Source organism: Marmota marmota, unplaced genomic scaffold, assembly GCF_001458135.2.
Source record: "Marmota marmota marmota unplaced genomic scaffold, marMar, whole genome shotgun sequence".
Taxonomy (NCBI): Eukaryota; Metazoa; Chordata; class Mammalia; order Rodentia; family Sciuridae; genus Marmota; species Marmota marmota.
Genome location: NW_026000016.1, coordinates 22,347,886 through 22,368,714, shown reverse-complemented (window position 1 = coordinate 22,368,714; position 20,829 = coordinate 22,347,886). Strand labels below are relative to the sequence as shown.

Below are 20,829 nucleotides of genomic sequence, written 5' to 3'. Positions count from 1 at the left end.
GGGAAAGAAAAAGTATAAACTTTTGTTAAGAAAAGACTTCAACTTTCAATTAACTTTCATGGAATTAAAGGACTATAAGTATAAGAGAACTATTATATACTCAAAAAGACCTACAGAATTAAGAGAGGAAAATAAATAGTAACTGATATCCTATCTGGTAGACAATAATTAGAAATAGTATAGTTCAATATGCTAAAACATGCAAAATCACAACAAAAAGTCTCAAATAGTCTAATGTGATTATCAAAGATCATATATTTTTCAGTATAAAACACACCAAGTAACAAACTAAATTTTAATTTTGTTCTTATAAATGTTGAAAATATTAAAAATATTATCAGCAAGACTACCTTATAAAAGAGGGATAAAATAAATATTAGAAGTTCAATTAAAAATTCTTTTTTTTTTTTTTTGTGGTGCTGGGGATTGAATCCAGGGACTCGTGCATGCTAAGAAAGTGTTTTATCATTAAGCTAAATCCCCAACCCCTCAGTTAAAATTTCTCCTTGTATTTCATCTATGGAGATCTTTAAAACTAAGTTCCATTCCTATTTGTCTAAGTCACTTTCTAGACCTTCCTTAAACTTTCCCACCATTTAAAAATGAAAAAGTCTTACACATGCTTTTACTAAGCTGACAGATATAGAACTAATAATCTAATTCTGCTTCTAACATATTTCAAAATTTCACTACAAAGTAATATAAGGTTTCTACTGTGTTACTAGGTAGGATAACACTAGAAAAGGGAACATCATTTCACACAAAGAGAAATTTTGAAAAAGATAGATTAATTTCTTTTCTGTTTTTACATAAAGTAAAATAGGTAATTGAAGGAAACCTCTTGAAGTGACAAAGGGTTTCAAACAAGATAATAACAATGTACACATAATTTTAGAGCTTACTTAAATACTTTTAGGACATTCTTAAATATTTTGGAACACAGGAGGACACAGGTAATATAAAACAGTAAAATTATGTTAAACCCATGTTTAGAACAAAAATGAAATTGTACATTTAATCATAAGATGATAAATATAAAAGACCTTCATTAAAGTTGTTTAATAGAATATAATGACATATAATCCATTATTTTGAAAAGTTATATTTTGGTACTAGTCATCTATAGATTAAAAACAAAAAAAACTATGGCTAGGTGCAGTGGTGCACACACGTTATTCCAGTGACTAGGAAGGCTAAGGAGAACTGCAAGTTCAAGGTCAGCCTCAGCAACTTAGACCCTGCCTCAAAATAAAAAAATAAAAAGACTAAGGATGTAGCTCAATGGTAGAGCACTCCTGGGTCAATCCCCAATAACACACACATACACACACATAATTAATGTCATAATGATACTATCACCTATTTATTATTTTTATTTTAAAAAAATAATATTTTTTTACCTCCGTGGTTTTCCCATAAGCCGCCTGATTTTTCCCCATTCTACTCTTGTTAATTTTCTTGTTTTCAAATTAGGAAAAGATTCCTTTAGACATACACAGAAGTCATTATCACCTTCAAAAAGTGGTCTGTAAAACAGAAATGGTATTTTATTGGTTAATGCATGTTGTTTTCTTAAAAGACACAAAATTCAAAATATGCATTCCAATTTTCCACACCATACTAATCAAAAAATGTTAAACTTTCATATTGACCCTATCTATAGAAAAAACAGATACAAATTCAAAATATTGAAACTAAATCCTTGGTACTGTGAAACAATTGTTTGTATATAAATTACTCAAGAAATGTTGCCTGTGAGATTCCAGAAGAAACTGATTTTGTTCAATCATCTATATGACTATATATTTTGGGATGCTGTCCTGGCCCTGGCATTATATCTGATAAAGACAAACAATAATGCCAGCTATAAAGCATCTTTGCCCCAAGAGTATCACTCTTTGTGACTAAGCCTGGAGGATGCCAGAGGATCAGATTAGTTTTAGGGAATCCCAGAAGAACTCAGGTCACAATAGGACATCCTGAAAGCTTTCTTAAACCTACTGAAAACCTGTGAAAAAAATAAAATACTATTCACAGTGTGAGAAACCACGAATCCAGTCTCATACAATAGTGCCTTGTGCTCAAATATGTACAACCATTAGATTCACAAACTTCAGAGTAGGTAATGGTTTGGAAACTAAAAGGAAAATAAAGATAAATAGCCAGCACAATATGCACCAATAACAGCCATACAAGGATAGATTAGAAATCAGAACTTTTCCTCATTAACTTCTATTGTCAAATAACTGGATTTCAGACAAATCTCTTCTACTTAAACATTTATGTATAATTAAAATGCTTAAGTATCATCCCTAAAATATAAAGATTACCCTCCTAAAACATCTTATTGAGGCATTTTTACCATTAATAATAGTTTCTATATTATTACACTAGCACTAGATTTATAAAATAAATCTCATTCATTGCAAATAAAGGAGCTTTGTTTAGGGTATCTCTATAGTCTTTGTTAACTATAATGCAGAAATTATACTTTCATTTAATTTTTAACAAAAAATTCCCCCAAAAGGCTAGGGTAGAAAACTATGGGAAACAGAAATAAATCCAACTGCAATAAGGAATAGAAAACTGAATTCAACTGCTGGGTATGGTGGCATACACTGGTAGTCCCAGCTACTTGGGAGCCTGAGGCAGAATCATTTGAGCCAAGGAATTGAGACTAGTCTGGATAATATAACAAGACCATGTATAAAAAGAAAAGAAAAAAAAGAGAGAAAAAGAAAAGTGAACTCAAGAAAAATAAGATCTAAAATCAAAATAAGACTATAAAAAAGTTGCAGTTCATAACATTTGAAAAACTTAAAATTTCTAGTTCAAGTAATATTCATGATATAAGTCATGATACATACTTATCTATATTTGAATAGAACCACTCATATATGCACCATTTATGTGCTTTGGGAAGCTTGAGTAGGTTCCGTAACCGAAAACCAATCTTCTGTGAAGCTTTCTTATCTGGTGTTGACATTGTTGCTGTAAATTTCTATATGATTAAAAAAAAAAAAGATAAATTGTAGCTCTATTAAGTAAAAATAAACATTTAAAACAGTGATTTAAAAAGGTGAGTTATATTTAAGTACTCAAAAATTTTTATAGCACTTAACATGGAATTTATTGTTTAATAAACAAACATGATTATTTCTGACAAAGTTAAAGCCTCAAGTCTCACAACACAGTCTCACAAGGAAAGTGAAATATTTGCCCCCATCATGTTCACACTGCAACACATTATCAATTTAAGTACACAGGAAGAAGAGATTCATATGAAATATTCCTACCCGTCATGGGTCAGAAGAGTTCAGTAAGAGGAACTCTGCTGGGCTGGGTATGTAGCTCAGTGGCTGAACACTTGAGATCCTGGATTCAATTCCCAGCAACCAAAAAAATAAAAATAATAAAGGTATTCTGCTGAGAAGGCAGAAAGAGGGAATACACAGATGCATGCAAATAAGCAGTGGGCCCAGAAATGAATTCTATACCAAGTCAGAGAACTCTAACGCCATCCGAATATTTTAGATTACTGAAGAAGGGAAAAAAGCTTCACTAGTGTTAAGTCAGCATGATAACAAAAGCTGCAAAGTATAATAAAAGAAAACTTCAGAAAATATCACTCACGAGTATGGATTTTTAAAATCCTTAATAACAGTTTAATTAAAAAGAAACTTGGGGGCTGGGGATGTGGCTCAAGCGGGGCGCTCGCCTGGCATGCATGCAGCCCGGGTTCGATCCTCAGGACCACATACAAACAAAGATGCTGTGTCCGCCGATAACTAAAAAATAAATATTAAAAAATTTTCTCTCTCTCTCTCTTTAAAAAAAAAATATTAAAAAAAAAAAAAAGAAACTTGGGCTGGGGTTGTGGCTCAGAGGTAGAGTGCTTGCCTACTATGCATGAGGCACTGGGTTCGATCCTCAGCACCACATAAAAATTAAAAAAAGATATTGTGTCCACCTGTAACTAAAAAATAAATATGTTAAAAAAAAAAAAAAAAAGAAACTTGGGGCTGAGGCTGTGGCTCAGTGGTACAGCGCTTGCCTAGCACGTGTGAGACATTGGGTTCAATCCTCAGCACCACATAAAAATAAATAGGATAAAGGTATTGTGTCCAGCTACAACTAAAAGAAAACTTAAAAAAAAAAACCAAAACTTTACCACTGGAACATAAAAAGAATACAACACAACCTAGTGGAATTCATATAAGTATATAAGGATGATACAATATTAGGAAATTATTAATGCATTTTCATTATTAATAAATCAAAACAAGAAAAGTCATAATCACCTCCACTGATGCTAAAGACATGAATAATACCCATTAAAAACAAACTTAATAGACTGGGCACAATGCTGCATGCCTGTAATCCCAGAGCTCGGGAGGCTGAGGCAGGAGGATCATGAGTTCAAAACCAGCCTCAGCAACTTAGCGAGGCCCTAAGCAACTTAGTGAGACCCTGTCTCAAAACAAAATATGAAAAGGACTGGGGATGTAGCTCAATGGTTAAGCACCCCTGGGTTCAATCCCCAGTATCGAAAAATAACAAAAACAAAAACAAAAAACAGACTCACTAGAATGGAAATAGGTGAAATGAATGAAAAACAAATATACAACACATCAAAAATTTTATGATAGAACTAATGTAGTGCTTAAAGGAAAATTTAATCTATAAACTTTAGTTTTAGTCTAATCTATATTAGAAAAAAAGAAAGATCTCAAACTACCAACATTAACCTCTTTTCTGTTGCCAATAATATAATACCATAGAGTAGTTAAGTTATAAAGAAATTTATTTCAGCTTACAGTTCTGGAGGTCCCAGGTCAAGGGGCCACATTTTAGTGATGGCCTTCTGGGGACAGAGTCCCAAGACAATGCAAGACATTACATGGTAAAAGTCAAGGAGCTTATGGATTGTGTGTCTAAGTATTGGTCTGATCTTTCTCCATCTTCTTATAAGAGCCAACAGGAGCCAGGTGTGGTGGCACATGCCTATAAATCCCAGCAGCTCAGGAAGCTAAGACAGGAGGATCATGAGTTCAAAGCCAGCCTCAGCAAAAGCAAGGCACTAAGCAACTCAGTGAGACCCTGTTTCTAAATAAAATACAAAATAGGGTTGGGGATGTGGCTCAGTGGTTGAGTACCCCCAAGTCTAATCCCCAGGACCGCCCCCCCCCAAAAAGCCAACAGGATTCAATCATTGAAGTTCCACCCCATGACCTTATCTAATCACATCCCAAAGGCCCCACATTTAAACACCATAGTCAGATTTAAGTTTCCATTATCTTCATACCTCATAGTAGGGATTATATTTCAACACTTGAAACTGTGGGAAAACAAATCATAGCACTACCTTTCCACTGTAAGAAACAAGAAAAAGGAAGGCAAAATAAATGCAAAGCAACCTGAAGGAAGGAAATAAGATTAAAGCAGAAATAAATAGAAATTAAAAAAAAAATCAGTGAAACCACAAATTCTTTGAAAAGATCAACAAACCTTGAACTAGACAGAACAACAAAATAAAAATAAATGGATCCTTTCATAACTTGATGCAATAGGTTCAATGTGTCCACTCAATTTCATGAGTTGAAACTTAATCTCCAAAGTAACATGTTAATGGTATTTGAGAGGACCTTTAAGAGGTGTTACATCATGAGGGCTCCACACATATGAATGGATTAATCCACTCACAGATTAATAGCTTGTTAAGAGTAGCTTTGTTTTATAAAAGCAAGATCTCTCTGGCACACTTGCTCTGTCTTGGCATGTGATATGATATACCATACCATGATCCAGCAGAGCCAAGAAGGCCCTCATCAGATGCTGAGCTGATGCCAATACTACACTCTTTACACTCTTAGACCTCCAGAACCTTGAGCCAAAATAAACTAGTTTTCTTTATAAATAATTACTTGTTAGTAGTCAGTCATAGCAAGAGAAAACAGACTAAAACACTTGATAAAACCCATTTTTCCAAACTGCAATCCAAAAATCTGTACTGGGTTGGAGATGTAGTGCAGTAGTAAAACCCCTGCCTAGCAAGCTAAGGCCCTAGGTTTGATCCCCAGTAGTGGGGAAAAAAGAAATCAGTATCATTCTTAATGTTAAAATACTAAAAACAGCTGGGCACGTGTGGCACACACACTAGAATTAGGGAGGCTGATGCAGGAGGATTTCAAGTTCAAAGCTAGCCTCATCAACTTAGTGAGGCCCTAAGCAACTTAGTGAAATCCTGTCTCAAAATAAAAAATACAGCAAGGCACAGTGGCACACGCCTATGAGCCCAGTGGTTCAGAAGGCTGAGACAGGAGGATCACAAGTTCAAAGCCAGCCTTGCAATGGCAAGGTGCTAAGCAACTTAGTGAGACTTTGTCTTTAAAATACAAAATAAGGCTGGGGATGTAGCTCAGTGGCCAAGTGACCCTGGTTCAATCCCTGTTACACCAAAATAAATAAATAAATATGAAGATAAAAAACACAAAAGGCTAAGGATATGGCTTAGTAGTTAAACACCACTGGGTTCAATCCCTGGTACTAAAAAATAAAATACTAAAATCACTTTAATTTAAATGAGGAATATAACCAAGAGATCAACTATTACTACTATTTTTAAACACCATTTTGAAGGAATTGGCCAAATAGGTAAGAGAAATAAAAAACAGAAAGAAGACATAACTACCACTATTTTCAAGTGACATGACTATCCCAGAAAAGTTAATTAAAAAAAAAACAACTGTAATCATTAAAAGAAAATTAAATAAAGTAGATGAATACAAAGTTGATATGTAAAGATCAGTATCTTAAAAAGAGTCACTATAAAAAAAAAAACTGTCTTTTCTAAAAATAAATGAGAAATAGTTAGATAATAAAAGAAAAGCTGAGTACACACACCTGTTAATCCTAGCAATTCAGGAGGATGTGACAGGAAGATTGCAAGTTCGAGGCCAGCCTCAGCCGCTTAGAGAGACGCTGTCTCAAAATAAAAAATAAAAAAGGGCTAGGGATGTAGCTTGGTGGTACAGCACCCTTTGGGTTCAATCCCCAATAGGGGGATGAAGCAAAAATAAGAAAAATCCTGTTTTTGATAGTAAAAATGATAAGAACAAAATATTAAGTATCTAGAAATATACCTAAGAAATGTGCAAAGAAATGGAAAAAAAATTAACTATTGAGAGCAATTAAGGACTTAAATAAGTGGAATCACAACCAGTTCTTGAATAAGTAGTCTACATTTTACATACATGTCATTTCCTATAAATAAGTTTATAATATTATGCAATCCCAATAAATTTTTTCCTACTCAAGTTGATTGTAAAGTTCATGTGAAAAAATAAAAGTCCAAGAATACTGGGCAAAAAAATCTAAAAAAATAAACATACATAAAATAAATGTCCAAGAATACTCAGCAAAACATCTAAAAAAAAACATACATAATATCTTGTTCAGACATTAAAAGATAACATAAAGTCATGCTAAAACAATTTGACATTAGCACATATAAACACTCAGTAGACACAGAAATAGAAAGTTTAGAAGTAACCCCACATATATATATATTAGGAATTTAGTCTGTGATGAAGAAAGCATTTTAAATAAATATATAAAAGATGGATTATATTAAATATCACCAGACCAACTAATAGAACCTGGGGAGAAAAAATAGGCTGCAGTTTAACTTCCTTACTTAATCCAAAATAAGTTCCAAATATATTGAAGATTTAAACATCTTAAAAAAATAAAGTAAATGGGGCTGGGGATGTGGCTCAAGCGGTAGCGCGCTCGCCTGGCATGCGTGCGGCCCAGGTTCGATCCTCAGCACCACATACAAAACAAAGATCTTGTATCCGCTGAAAACTAAAAAATAAATATTAAAAATTCTCTCTCTCTCTCCCCCCCTCCCTCTCTCACTCTATCTTTAAAAAAAAATAAAATAAAATAAAGTAAGAAGAAATATGTAAGAATTCTCAGACTATAAATTTTAGGTTAGGGACCTAGGCCTTTCCAAGCATGACAAACTCAAGAATTTATAAAAAGCACAGTTAATTTTTTTTTTGAAATCCTGCTTGTTGAACAATATAGAAGCAAAAGCAAAACCCAAACTACAAAAGAAAAAAAATTATAACCAGTATAAACAGGGAAAGGTTAATATTCTTAATACATATTAAAGTCTTATCAATTAGCAAGAAAACAACTAAAATCCAATAGAAAAACAGGAAAGAAACAATTTAAAGAAATAGTTTTGAACATTGAAAAGTATCTCAACCTCACTTATAGATTAAATGCCAACAAAAACAAGGCACAGTGGCACACATGAGTAATCCCAGCTACTCACCTGACTAAGGCAAGAGAATAGCAAGTTTGAGGCCAGAATTGGCAATTTCCTGAGACCCTATCTCAAAATAAAAAGTATAAAAAGCCAACCATGTGGCTCAATGGTAGAGTGCCCCTGGGTTGATTCCCTAGGGCTAGCGGGAAAAGAGTTTATTTCTACATATCAGATTACAAAAAATCTGGATGTTTTATATACTGAGTTGGCCAGCATCTGGGAAAACAAGGACTCTGCTATATTGTTGGGAGAAAGCATAATTTGGCACTACTTTAAAAACTTTAAATGTGCATACCCTATGATCCAGCAATTCCACATTTTAGGCATCTGTCCTAGAAAAACACTTGCAAATTTATACAAACATGCTTGGGATGTTCACTGCAGCATTGTTTTTAGGAGTGAAAACTTAGAAACCATTTAAATGCTCCCAAATGGGAGAACTTGTAAATAAATTATGGTATTGCATAAGAATGAATATTATACATTGGTAAAAAGAAACAAAATATTGAATTCTGTTTGCCTATGTATCAATGTAGCCAGATAGGAGAAAAAAAAATTTTTTTTTTCATGGTACTAGATTGTGAACCCAGGGCAGTCTACTGAGAAATATCCCCAGCCTTTTTTATTTTCATTTTGAAGCAAGGTCTCCCTAAATTGCCGAGGTTGGCCTTAAACTTGTGATACTCCTGGCAGCCTCTGAATAGCTGGGATTACAGGTGTGCACCATTGTGTCTGACTCAAAAAAACCCAAAAACTTTTGAGTAGGGAAAAAAAAGATACAAATGATGTATGGAACAATATCAGGGAAATGATGCTAAAGTGTAATTGGAAAAATATTTACATTTTAAAAAACTATATGTGTTAAATACTACTACATATTTCCTATGACAACTGTCTTAAATTAAGAATTTTATTTGAATTCCACCTTTTTTTTTTTTAACTAATAGTAATCTGTTTTAGAATCCAATTCAGGATCTCATACTTGGAAAATTAAAATTTTAATGTAAAAATAAAAATTTTGAAAGTCAGGAGATGATTAGCATAACAACCAAATTACCATCAAATATTCTTATCACAAAAAATGCTACTTCTTTCTATTGAATCAGTGGCCCACATTTTTAAGTTGGATATTGGTTGGATGTATTTACATACATCCAGTAACACATAATAAAATTATGTTAAAGACATTCCTGTTGAGTGTGAGGAAATAAATTCAAACTGTTAATGGGAATATAAATTATTAAAGTTTTATGGATAATTATTTGATAGTATCTTCCAAATTTTAAATGTAAATATCCTTGTAGCAACTATACTTCTGAGGGTTTATTCAATAAATGAAAAATGAGGAGTGACTACTACTTGGTACAAGGTTTCTTCTGCAGGTAATGAAAATATTCTAAAATTGTGGTGATGACTGTGCATGTTAAGAACCATGAAAGCATATTTTTTAAGTAGATGAATTATCTAATATGTGTTTATACCTCAATAAACCTGTTCATTTAAAAAACCAGGACTCTGCAGATAGGCTGCCTACCATGTTAGTATCAACCTTCACTTTCCAGATTTCTGATCTTGAGCAAGATATTTAACTTCTGTATGTCTGCTTTTTCATATGCAAAATGAGGAGTAATGGGATAGTAATCTATCTCATGGGGTTGTTGAAGATTAAAGTAATACATATGAAATGCTTAGTAAGTACTCAATACAAGTTGGTTTTCATAATTCTTGAATTTTGGATGGTGTTCTTTAAATAAGCACACAGAGAAGCTCAGATGTAGCTCACAGGAAAAGCACTTGCCTGGCAGTGCAAGGTCCTGGGTTTAATCCCCAGCACCCCAAAACAAGCAAACATATGGTCAAAATGCATCAGATTTAGAGAATAGGACTAGAAGGGTGAGAGAATAAGCCACATCACATAAATGAAAACAGAAAAAAATTAAGAGGTGTAAAGACTAGTAAAGAAAAACTCAGGAGTATATAAAACTTTCCCATATAAAGAAATCTCACATCATGTTTGTCTTATAACTGTTCTGTATTGCGCAGAATTAGAAAAAACTTTAGAAACAGTCCAAGAAGGAGTGATGTGCCTGGGAGAGAGGGCAGTGGATAGAGCTTGGACAGGGCTGTTTCAGAGTCACAAAGACCAAAGTTTTCTGTATGTGTGAATCATGCAGACTTTCCGTAACAGTTCTTCCAAAATCTAACAGAATTGTTATTTAGCTATTTCTTATATTCATTTGACCTTATATTCAACATCTACCAAGCCAAGAAACACAACATTTTACTTTCAATGAAATAAAAAATTTAAATTGCATGTCAGGTGTTTCTGTACATTTTCTTGATGCTTAAAAAAAAAAAAAAAAGTTTAAGACGCATTTTTTTCATTCTACAAAAGATGAACATATTTTACTTTTTAAAATTATCATAAAGTTGAGAGTTTGGGGGTAGGGCATATTACCGGGCATGTCTTTATTTGATGAGAAACCCACTTCTATTATTGTATTGAAAATTTTTGCTTTATAATACTTTATAAGGCTGGGTTTGTGGCTTAGTGGCAGAGCGCTTGCCTAGCATATGTGAGGCACTGAATTTCATTCTCAGCACCATATATCAATAAATAAAATAAAGGTCCACTGACAACTAAAAATATTTTGAAAAGAACAAAAATAGGAATAATTATATCAAGTTATAAATTTGATAGGAGAAAAATTACATTATTCTTAAAGTTAATATTTTCTTGTCCAATTTTCATTCCTTTGATTCTTACCTGCCCAATGAGTTTTTTAAAAATGTAAAAAATATAAAAGGAGAGGTTGGGTGTAGTTCAGTGGTGCAGTGCTTGACAATGTCTAAGGCTTTGGGTTTGATCCCCAGCACCTCCAAAAAATGAAAATAAAAAAGGAAAGGAAATATGATTTCATGTTATATATTTTCTTCTTTTGGATAAAGAAAATACTTCCCTTGGTGATAAACATTTTCTCCCCACTTATTTCCATGCAAAATTCCAAACTGATTTGATACTGCCAAATCAAATTTGTTTAATGTCAACTATCTTCATGGTTACAGAATGATAACTGGCTTTCTACTGGTTTAAAGTTACCCAAAAAACCCATAAAATTTTCTAGGTCACTAAAATAGGATCTGAGCAGCAGTACTGAATTAAAGAAATGAAACTGTTACACAAATATAAAAGAATACATATCAACTTTATTGCATTGAGCAACTGTTTACTTCCTTTCACATGAAAAAATTTTAGCATACACATACCTGTGGAACCATTGCAACCCTCTGGTTTCTTTTAGGTGACTTTGTATTTATTTGTCTGTCATCTTCATCAGAAAAGAGTCGACTTCGTTTTGAATTTCTAAAAGGCTATGATATAAATTTTTTATTTAATGAAAAAGCAGAATACTCCTCATTTTTGTTCCAAAATATAATCCTATATTTGGAAAACACAGCTAACTCTGGATTATCAACAGTAATGAAAGGACTAAGTATGAGTATTACAAAGTACATAAAGCCACATAATCTTAGATTTAGAAAACAAAAATATATATTTATGCAATGTGTTCACAAATGCAATACTTCTCTGATTAAACTAAAACTAAAACCTAAGCTCCTTAATAGTCTGGAAGCCTTAGATGATGAAGATAGGAAAATAAATTCTGGAAATTCCAGTTCAAATTATATTGGTTAATACCAGTTGGGTGAATTACATGTCTGCTGCATAAAGTTGGGCTGGAACAAACACATTAAATGACTCTAGAATAATATGCCTAAATGTATATAATATTATACTAGATCAGCTGTCAAAATTATTAATTGAATTTCCATTTGTAAGAAAAAAACAAGATACTTGAAAACATTCTTTAAAACTAAAAAAAAAATTAAGTAGCAAAAGTACATAATACACTAATGGGTAATATTTTTTTCAAAATTTATAGTTCACCTTAGGTTTAGAGGTTTCATGAATAAACAAAACAGAAATAAGACCCACATCCTTTTCTAAAAGATTTCCTTCTACTCAGGAAAGATTTTCAGGCCTATTTGTAAGGGAAATGGGTACACAGAGCTAACAAAATTTGGTCAGTAACCAACAGACCAAATTAAAATTAAATCCACTGTGTCTTTACACTTCAAAGCCCATATTTAAATTCCTTCTACCCTATCCCCCTTCTCTGACCATGAGCAGAGAGGAGGAAGAGAATGATGAAACTGATGCGATGGAACTACAAAATTCCCTACATACACTGTGGCCACTACCCAGGCTACTGCTGCTGTCCATCCAAGTTCTAGACTTGTTTGATGATTGACCCCTAAAACCTGTTAGCTACCTGACTGGGCAGGCGAGAGACAGAGATCTGAAAATTGTTAGTCATGAAATTTAATGCTCATTTCTACTTTTCACCTCCAAATGCACTAATCCTTGACAAGATTTTAATACCTAACACTTATTTATATATCTTGCTGCAGGAACGAGAGTCACAAGAAACTTTTTGTGTATCTATTAAAAAGTAAGACTTTTGCTTAGCATAATATTCTCCAACTCCATTCATTTATGAGCAAATGCCAAAATTTTATTCTCTTTTAATGCCGAGTAATATTCCACTGTATATATATAGCAGTTTCTTTTTTTAATTTTAAAATTTTTTTAAATACACGACAGCAGTGGAATGCACCACAATTCTTATTACACATATAGAGCACAATTTTTTGTATCTCTGTATATAAAGTATGTTCACATCAATTTACAGCACAGTTTCTTTATCCATTCAGCTATTGATGGGCATCTATGTTGGTTCCACAGTTTAACTATTGTGCATTCAGCTCCTATAAATATTGGTGTGGCTATGTCACTATAGTATGCTGATTTTAAGTCCTTTAAGTATAGACAAGGGGTGGGATACCTGGGTTAAATGGTGGTTCCATTCCAAGTTTTCTAAGGAATCTCCATACTGCTTTCCAAAGTGGTTATACCCATTTGCAGTCCCACCAGCAATGAATGAGTGTACCTTTTCCCCCACATTCCCAAAAACTAAAGGCCAAATATTTTCTCTGATTAGTGGATGCTGATCTATTAGAATGGTGCATGGGAAGAATGGAGGAACTTTGGATGGGAAGAAGGGAGGGGAAGGAGGAACTATGAGGGTGGGAAAGATGGTGGTATGAGATGGACATGATACCCTAGGTACACGTATGATTGCACAAATGGTATGTCTACACTGTGTACAACCAGAGAATTGAAATGTTGCGCTCCATTTATGTATGATGAATTGAAATGCATTCTGCTGTCACGTATAACTAAGTAGAACAAAAAAAAAAAAAAAAAAAGNCACGCATGCCAGGCGAGCGCGCTACTGCTTGAGCCACATCCCCAGCCCCCCCTTTCTTTTTGTTTTTTAATAATTCCTCCACTTCAATTGCCAAAACTATCTCTTCCTTTAACTCTAACTCCTAATTTAGGACACATGTTTTTTTGCTTCAATATTTGGAACCCTTGGGGCTGGGTTTGTGGCTCAGTGGTAGAGCACTTGCCTAGCATGTGTGAAGTACTGGTTTCAATCCTCAGTACCACACATAAATAAATGTGGAACCCTTGATATATGAAAATAAAATTAATGTGATGTTTCTGTTTTTCTTAATTTAAAAAAAGGTCTATGGAGTTGTATACAACCAGGAAGAATTCAAACAAGTGATTGATTAAATATATTATAAAAATAAAAGGGAGTGAGTTTAATTTTTGTAGAAAGGTATATTTAAATATGTAGAGATTCATAGAAAACTGGGATGAGTATAGATAGGATAATTATTTTTAGTCTCTTCTAGTTGCTCATCAGTAATTTCTAAAAGAAATTTATTTTAGTTGTAGTTGGAAACAATGCCTTTTTTAAAATTTATTGTTACGTGGTGTTGAGGGTCAAACCCAGCGCCTCGCACGTGCTAGGTGGCCACAACCCCAGCCCCTGTATAATTCTTCTTCTTCTTCTTCTTTTTTTAAATATTTATCTATTTATTTCAGTTGTAGTTGGACACAACGTCTCCATTTCACTTGTTTACTTTTATGTGGTGCTGAGGATCAAACCCAGGGCCTCATGCGTGCTAGGCTAGCACTCCACCGCTGAGCCACAACCCCAATCCCTGTATGATTCTTTTTTAAAAACGAAATAGGGCTAGGGGTGTGACTCAGTGGTACAGTGCTTGCCTAGTGTGTATGAGGCCCTAGGTTTGATCCCCAGCACTGTGAACAAATAAATAAAAAAACATACACACATACAAAATAAATAAAACATAGCCAGGCATCGTAGTGTACACCTATTGCTGCAGCTACTTGGGAGGATACTTTGAGCCCAGGGGTTCAAAGTTAGTCTGAGCAAGATAGGGAGACCTGTCTCCAAAAAAGAAAAGAAAGAAAAATGGATTTAATATTGGGAGAAAAAGATCAGAATACTTTTTCAGATATCTATCTATCTATCTATCTATCTATCTATCTATCTATCTATCTATTTATTTATTTTGCAGGGTGGAGGCCAATACTAGGGATCGAATCCAGGGCCTCACACACACTAGGAAAGTTTTCTACCATTGCTCTATAATCCTACCCCCTAGATTGACTGATCTATCTATAGATAGATATTTGTATGTGTGTGTGTGTGTGTGCGTGTATGAGTGAGTGATACTGGGTACTAAATCTAGGGCACTCTACCCTGAGCTATACCCCCATCCCTTTTTTATTTTTGAGACAGGGTTTTACTAAATTGCATGAGGCTGGCCTTGAAATTTGCGATCCTCTTGCCTCAGTATCCTGAATCACTGGGATTACAGGCATGAGCACTCAACCCCACATGTATATTTTAAGAAGGACAAAAGAAAAGAAGTGGAGGGTGTGGGATATAGCTCCGTGACAGAGTACGTGATGAGGTCCTGGATTCAATCCCCAGCACCAAAAAAAAAAGAGTGATGGAACTGATCTGTTTAGGCAAACCAACCAAGGTATTCTAGAAGATAAGTTGTCTCAAACAGGTCTTCATTTGATAAATCACTACAAAGCACAACACAGTAGCTTTAAAGACACAAAGGACTAATGAATTTTGAGAATATTTAGCTTGGTTCCCAATTTATTTACCTAGTAGAATCTTAACCAAGAGATAAAATTTAAAATGAACCATATTAAGAGGGCTAGTTTACTGTACCTATTCAAAAGAAATAATGAGATCAAGGAATGTCATCTAGCTTTTTCTCATTAAGAGAAAAGTACTATTCTTCTTTTATTGCAGGGAACTTGCATTATTACTTAGAAGAAAAGATAAACCATTATGCAAACATACAGCTCAGCACAGGTTTAATAAATGCTTTAAATTTATATAAGATCTTTCTAGAATGTGTAGTTTGGAGTTTTTAAAATAATTTTAAGAAAAAAACTTTTCTTAACTTCTAATAATTCAGGACAATTCATATGTTCTAAAAGCTTATGAATTTCAAGTTATCAGTAAAAATCAACAGCTAAAATAAATAATAACAGAAGGAAAGAGAAATAATATCAAAATTAATTTTATTAATTAAATTTCTAGGTTATAAACATCCCCCAAAACAATATAATTCTTACCTTTTAAACTGACAAGGGCTTTTGCTGAAGAGCCTACAATAAAAAACAAAACAAATTAATAATCATTTCAAAAATCAAAGTGAGAAAAAGAACATGATTTGAGGGTAAAAGTAATCCATTTCATTTGAGCAATGTTGAGTTTGAAATGATGCTGGTATGTGCAATTAGAAATAAGTAGATGGCTAGACATAGTGCACACACCAATAATCCAAGCTACTTGGGAGGATCACAAGTTCAAGGCTAGTCCTGGCAACTTAGAAAGACACTGTCTCCAAAAAAACCAAACCAAATCAAACAAAAAAACAAAACCCAAACAAACAAACAAAAAACAAGGAGGGAGGCTGAGGATAAAGTTTAAGGATAAAGTACCCCTGGGTTCTATCTATCCAAGAAATAACTAGTATACAATTCAAACTATAAACCAGAACTCAAATAGGGTAAGAAAAAATTGGAGAGACATCTGGGAGTCCTGTTAAAAGCTGTGAGAGTTGGAAACCATTCCCAGACAGGAAAATGTAGAAAGAGGGAAAAAGAAGAATAGGGACAGAAGTAATTTTGGATCTTAACTCAAAATGCTTTGATGGGCTGGAGGTACCGCTCAGTTGGTAGAATGCACAAGGTCCCGGGTTCAATCCCTAGCTCTGCTGAGGGGCAGGGCGGTGTACTTTGATGCTAAAGAAAAGAGAAACCGAAATGACATTTATTCAGGAAGGATCAGATGAGGTAATGGAGTAGAAAAGCAAAATGGAAATGATTTCAGAGACTGTCATAGCAGGCCATAAGTCCCTAGAAAGTCTAGAATGTAGGTATGCATGACACTTAAAAAAGAAGTGCAGAACAAACAAAAGGGGCTAGCATAAACTTGAAGGGATTCACTAGATAAAACAAACTTTAGGGTATATTAGAATAACCAGGAAGCTCCTCATAATGCAGAATCCATACTATTAATAAAGCTTTTCAGAGGAGGTAACCCACTTTGAGAAACTGAGCTTTTGGTTTTGGTGTGAATAAAGGACAATATCTATGGATGAAGGGTGCAGGAGAATCAATAGGGAAAAATGTGTTGAAGTGTAATGACCAAAGGTAGTAAAGTCACGGACAGGAAGAGTTGGGGAAGAATGCCATAAAATCTTGCTAAAAACTTCAAACAAAACAACACAACTGAAAAGCAGCAAAGTAGACAGTGCCCATATCATTGCAGCTAGTAAGAGAAATACAGTTCATTTGAGGAAAAAGTAGTAACCATTCACTCATGCAATGAGTATGTATTGAGAGCTAACTGCCCATCAGTCTCTGCTCCGGACAACAGGGATACCACAGAAAGCAAAACAGTCCTGTTCTTCTGAAACTTACATATCTACTGAGGGGAGATAAACAAATACACAACAGGTGATGGTGAACACTCTGGAAAAAAGTACAGCAGGATAAAAGGGCCAGTGAGTGTGGGAGTAGGGGAAGGGTAGACTATTTTTATATGAAATGCTCATGATTAGCTGTTCTGAAAGGAAATGTTGGAACAGGGATCTGAAGGAAGAAGTATAAGCCACAAGGATATCTATTTCTGTTCCATGAACACAGGAACCATATCTTACAGATTCTGACCTACCATCTTTTTTAACCTTTTCTTAGAGGCAGTATGGCCTAGTGGTCAAAATAACAGGTTCTAGGTTGACACTAGTTGTGTTTGAATCTTGGCTCTGTCACTTTAGCAATGTTACCTCCCCCAAATTACTTAACCTCTCTGTGCTGTTTCTTCATGTGCAAATGAGTGAGTTAACATATATACATAAAAGTAAAAAACAAAAAAAACATATATACGTAAAAGTGTACTCAGCACATGGCTAATTTTCATAGTGGTTACTATTAATATTATTTTGATCAATTTATAAAATCTTTTTAAGTTAAGAGCATGAATTTTAGGGCTGAGGATATGACTCAAGCGGTAGCGGCTTGCCTGCCATGCGTGCGCCTGGGTTCGATTCTTGGCACCACATACAAAAAAGGATGTGTGTCCGCCGAAAATTAAATAATAAATATTAAAAAAAAATTCTCTCTCTCTCTCTCTCTCTCTAAAAAAAAAAAAAGAGCATGAATTTTAAAGGCAGGTAAATCTGATTTAGAATCCTACACTAACTGGATATTCATTCAACCAATATTTACTGAATGTTTGCCATAGCACTGTTTTGTATTGTTTGGGGTGCTGGGGATCAAACCCAGGGCCTCATGCATGCTAAGCAAGTGCTCTGCCACTGAGCAACAGCAACTGTTTTAGTGACTGAGGTTACCCCAAAGGACAAGACAGACAAAGCTTCTGCTCCCAGGGAGTTTATATTTTAGTGGAAAGAGACATACAATAAACAAGTATATAAATAATAATTATAGTTTGTGGCAATTGTTATTAAGGAAATAAACAGGGTGATGTTTACGTGGGGGAAGTTACTTTATATAGAGTAGTTAGGGAAGGCTTCTCTGAGGTAGTAACATCTGAAAAGAGCTAGCTATTAGAGCACAGGAAGTCAAAGCATGTATGGACAGAAGAAACAGGGGAAAAGCCCTGAAAAAACAGCTTAGAATATAAAAACAACATGAGAGGAGAGGGGTGCTGGGGGAAAGAATTATTGTACAAGGAAAGAGTATAAGAGAAAAGGTCAGAGGGGAAGCCAGGTGTTATGTGTAGAACTGGGAATGCAGTATAAAGAAAAATAGAAACAGTACCCGCTCTAATCTGGTTAGGCTACTAACTGAATTATCACATAAACAAGCATGAAACTGCAACTGTGACAGCTGCCACTAAGAAGTTACACAGTGGTACGAAAAGATTTAAAAACATAACCTCATCCAGGAGGATGGAAAAATAACTCACTAAAGTTCAAAATGGGATCTAAATGATAAATAGAAGTTAACAGGAAGTGAGGGGAGAAAAAGTATTCCAGTTGAGAATAGCATGTGCAAAGGCCCTGCAGAAAAGACAGCCTGGTGAGAATGAGAAAGGTCCAATGTAACTCAAAGGGATAGATTGATAGGGTGATACATAGTGAAGCTGGAGAGATAGGGAGTAGCCATATCACAAACAGCCTCATAGCTAGCTACAAATGGGTTTTAAACAGGATGGCATGCATACATTTTGAAAGGATCCCCCCTGGCCTGTATATGAGGGGAGGGAGTAGATTAATGGAAAGCTGAAGTAATTAGTGTACAAAAGAGATGATGACAACTTGGACTAGGTGATGGTAAGAAGCAGGTACAACTGAGATATTTAGATCGTAAAAGTTCCAAGACTTGGGGCGGTGGCTCAGTGGTAGAGCACTCGCCTAGGCACTGGGTTCAATCCTTAGCACCACATTAAAATAAAGGTATTGTGTCCAACTACAAATAAAAAATAAATATGTTTTTTAAAAAGTTCCAAGTCTTAGCATAGGTTTAAACATGTGAAATTAAAGAGAGGAAAGTGCCAAAGATAAACTCTAGGTTTCTGCTCTGCCAGCTAAATGCAAAGTGGAACCATTCATTAAGACAAGAACCAAAGAAAGTTATCTATATCCTGTGGTGGGATTATGAACCTGTGAAGTTTGAAGGGGCCTATGAAGTATCCAAGAGATATGAAACAATAAGAGATTATCAAGAACAGGAGGAGCTCAAAGGAAAGACCTGGGCTAAAGATAGCTTCAGTTTCCTCGAATACTTGCATCAATTCAAATGAAGATTAAATTAATAAATTTTGCACAGCATCTGGTTCCTAGGTAAGTACTCTATTAATTATAGCTTTTATTATTGATAATGTTACAATGGCTATTAATATATTAGCTAGCTCCCTAGACTAAACTTGGCCAAAAAAAAAATTGCTATTTCCAGTATTAAATTGAAATCACTTTTCCTTTTCAAGATCCTGTCCATTTTAATTAATAATGCCTACTACTCTACATTTGGTTCCATGTAAGTCAAGTATTTATGTATATATGATAACCAGGTAAAGCAATTCTAGCTTTCAACAAAGCTATAGTCTGACTAAATAAGACATATACCACACAAACATGCATGTCCCTGCCCAACACACCAATGTACCAAGGGATGTCACAAAGTAATATAAATGATTAAGTTATTCAGTTTAAGAATGTAGCTGGAACTTGAACCTTGTATAAATTCCAAGTCTTTAAAAAGAACCACAGTAAGAAAAAGTTTTTCATATGGTAGCACACTACGATTATTAGGCCCACCTAAATCACAATCAACTGTATTCTCCAAAAAAGAAACAATAAAATTCATGGATGGTCTACAGTTGTGCCCTGTCCAATACAGTAGCCACCAGCTATTTAAAATTGATTAATTAAAATTTAAAATTTCATTCCTCTGTAGCCACATTTAAAGTGTTCCACATATGGCTAATGGCTACCCTACTAGGCGCTGCAAAAGAAAACATTTCCATTACTGACAAAGTTCTTTTGGGATTTAGTGCTAGTCTAGATCACATTTAAAACCCAAACACTTTGAATATAAACTTTTCACAGCTTGGCAACCTAAACTTTGAACTTCAGAACATATGAAGAACATATGTCCTCACAAAATAATGAGCATTGGCAATATCTTGAGCTCTCATTTTTAAAGTCTGCCTTGTGTGCAGATAGATTTAATAGTGAGTAAGCTTTTTGTTATACTAAAACTCTCTCCAAGTGATACATATACACGAACTTCAGTGAGTGGGGATTCAGGGCCATTTTTGTAACTAACTCAAACGCAATACCTGCCTTTCCGTATAATTTATGCAATACTGAAAATTACAAACTTTAGTTTCATTATCCTTAAACTATATATGTATATATGATAACCAGGTAAAGCAATTCTAGCTTTGATGCCCAGTCCACACAAATATGAGTATCCCTGTCTTAAGAGG

The 20,829-nt window shown here is 34.4% G+C and overlaps 1 protein-coding gene across 2 annotated transcripts in view; it reads right to left on the bottom strand.

The window, feature by feature from the left end:
- Positions 1–11,733, bottom strand: part of Lin9 (lin-9 DREAM MuvB core complex component) — a 55,047-nt gene extending 43,314 nt beyond the window's left edge. For both annotated transcript variants that reach the window (XM_015483316.2, XM_048809298.1), the window contains exons 1-3: positions 11,606–11,733; positions 2,868–3,001; positions 1,401–1,526 (exon numbers count right to left, since the gene is read on the bottom strand). In XM_015483316.2, the coding sequence (XP_015338802.2) occupies positions 1,401–1,526; positions 2,868–3,001; positions 11,606–11,617 (272 nt within the window). In that variant the 5' untranslated portion in view covers positions 11,618–11,733. The remainder of the gene's footprint in view (positions 1–1,400; positions 1,527–2,867; positions 3,002–11,605) is intronic.
- Positions 11,734–20,829: the final 9,096 nt, after the last annotated feature.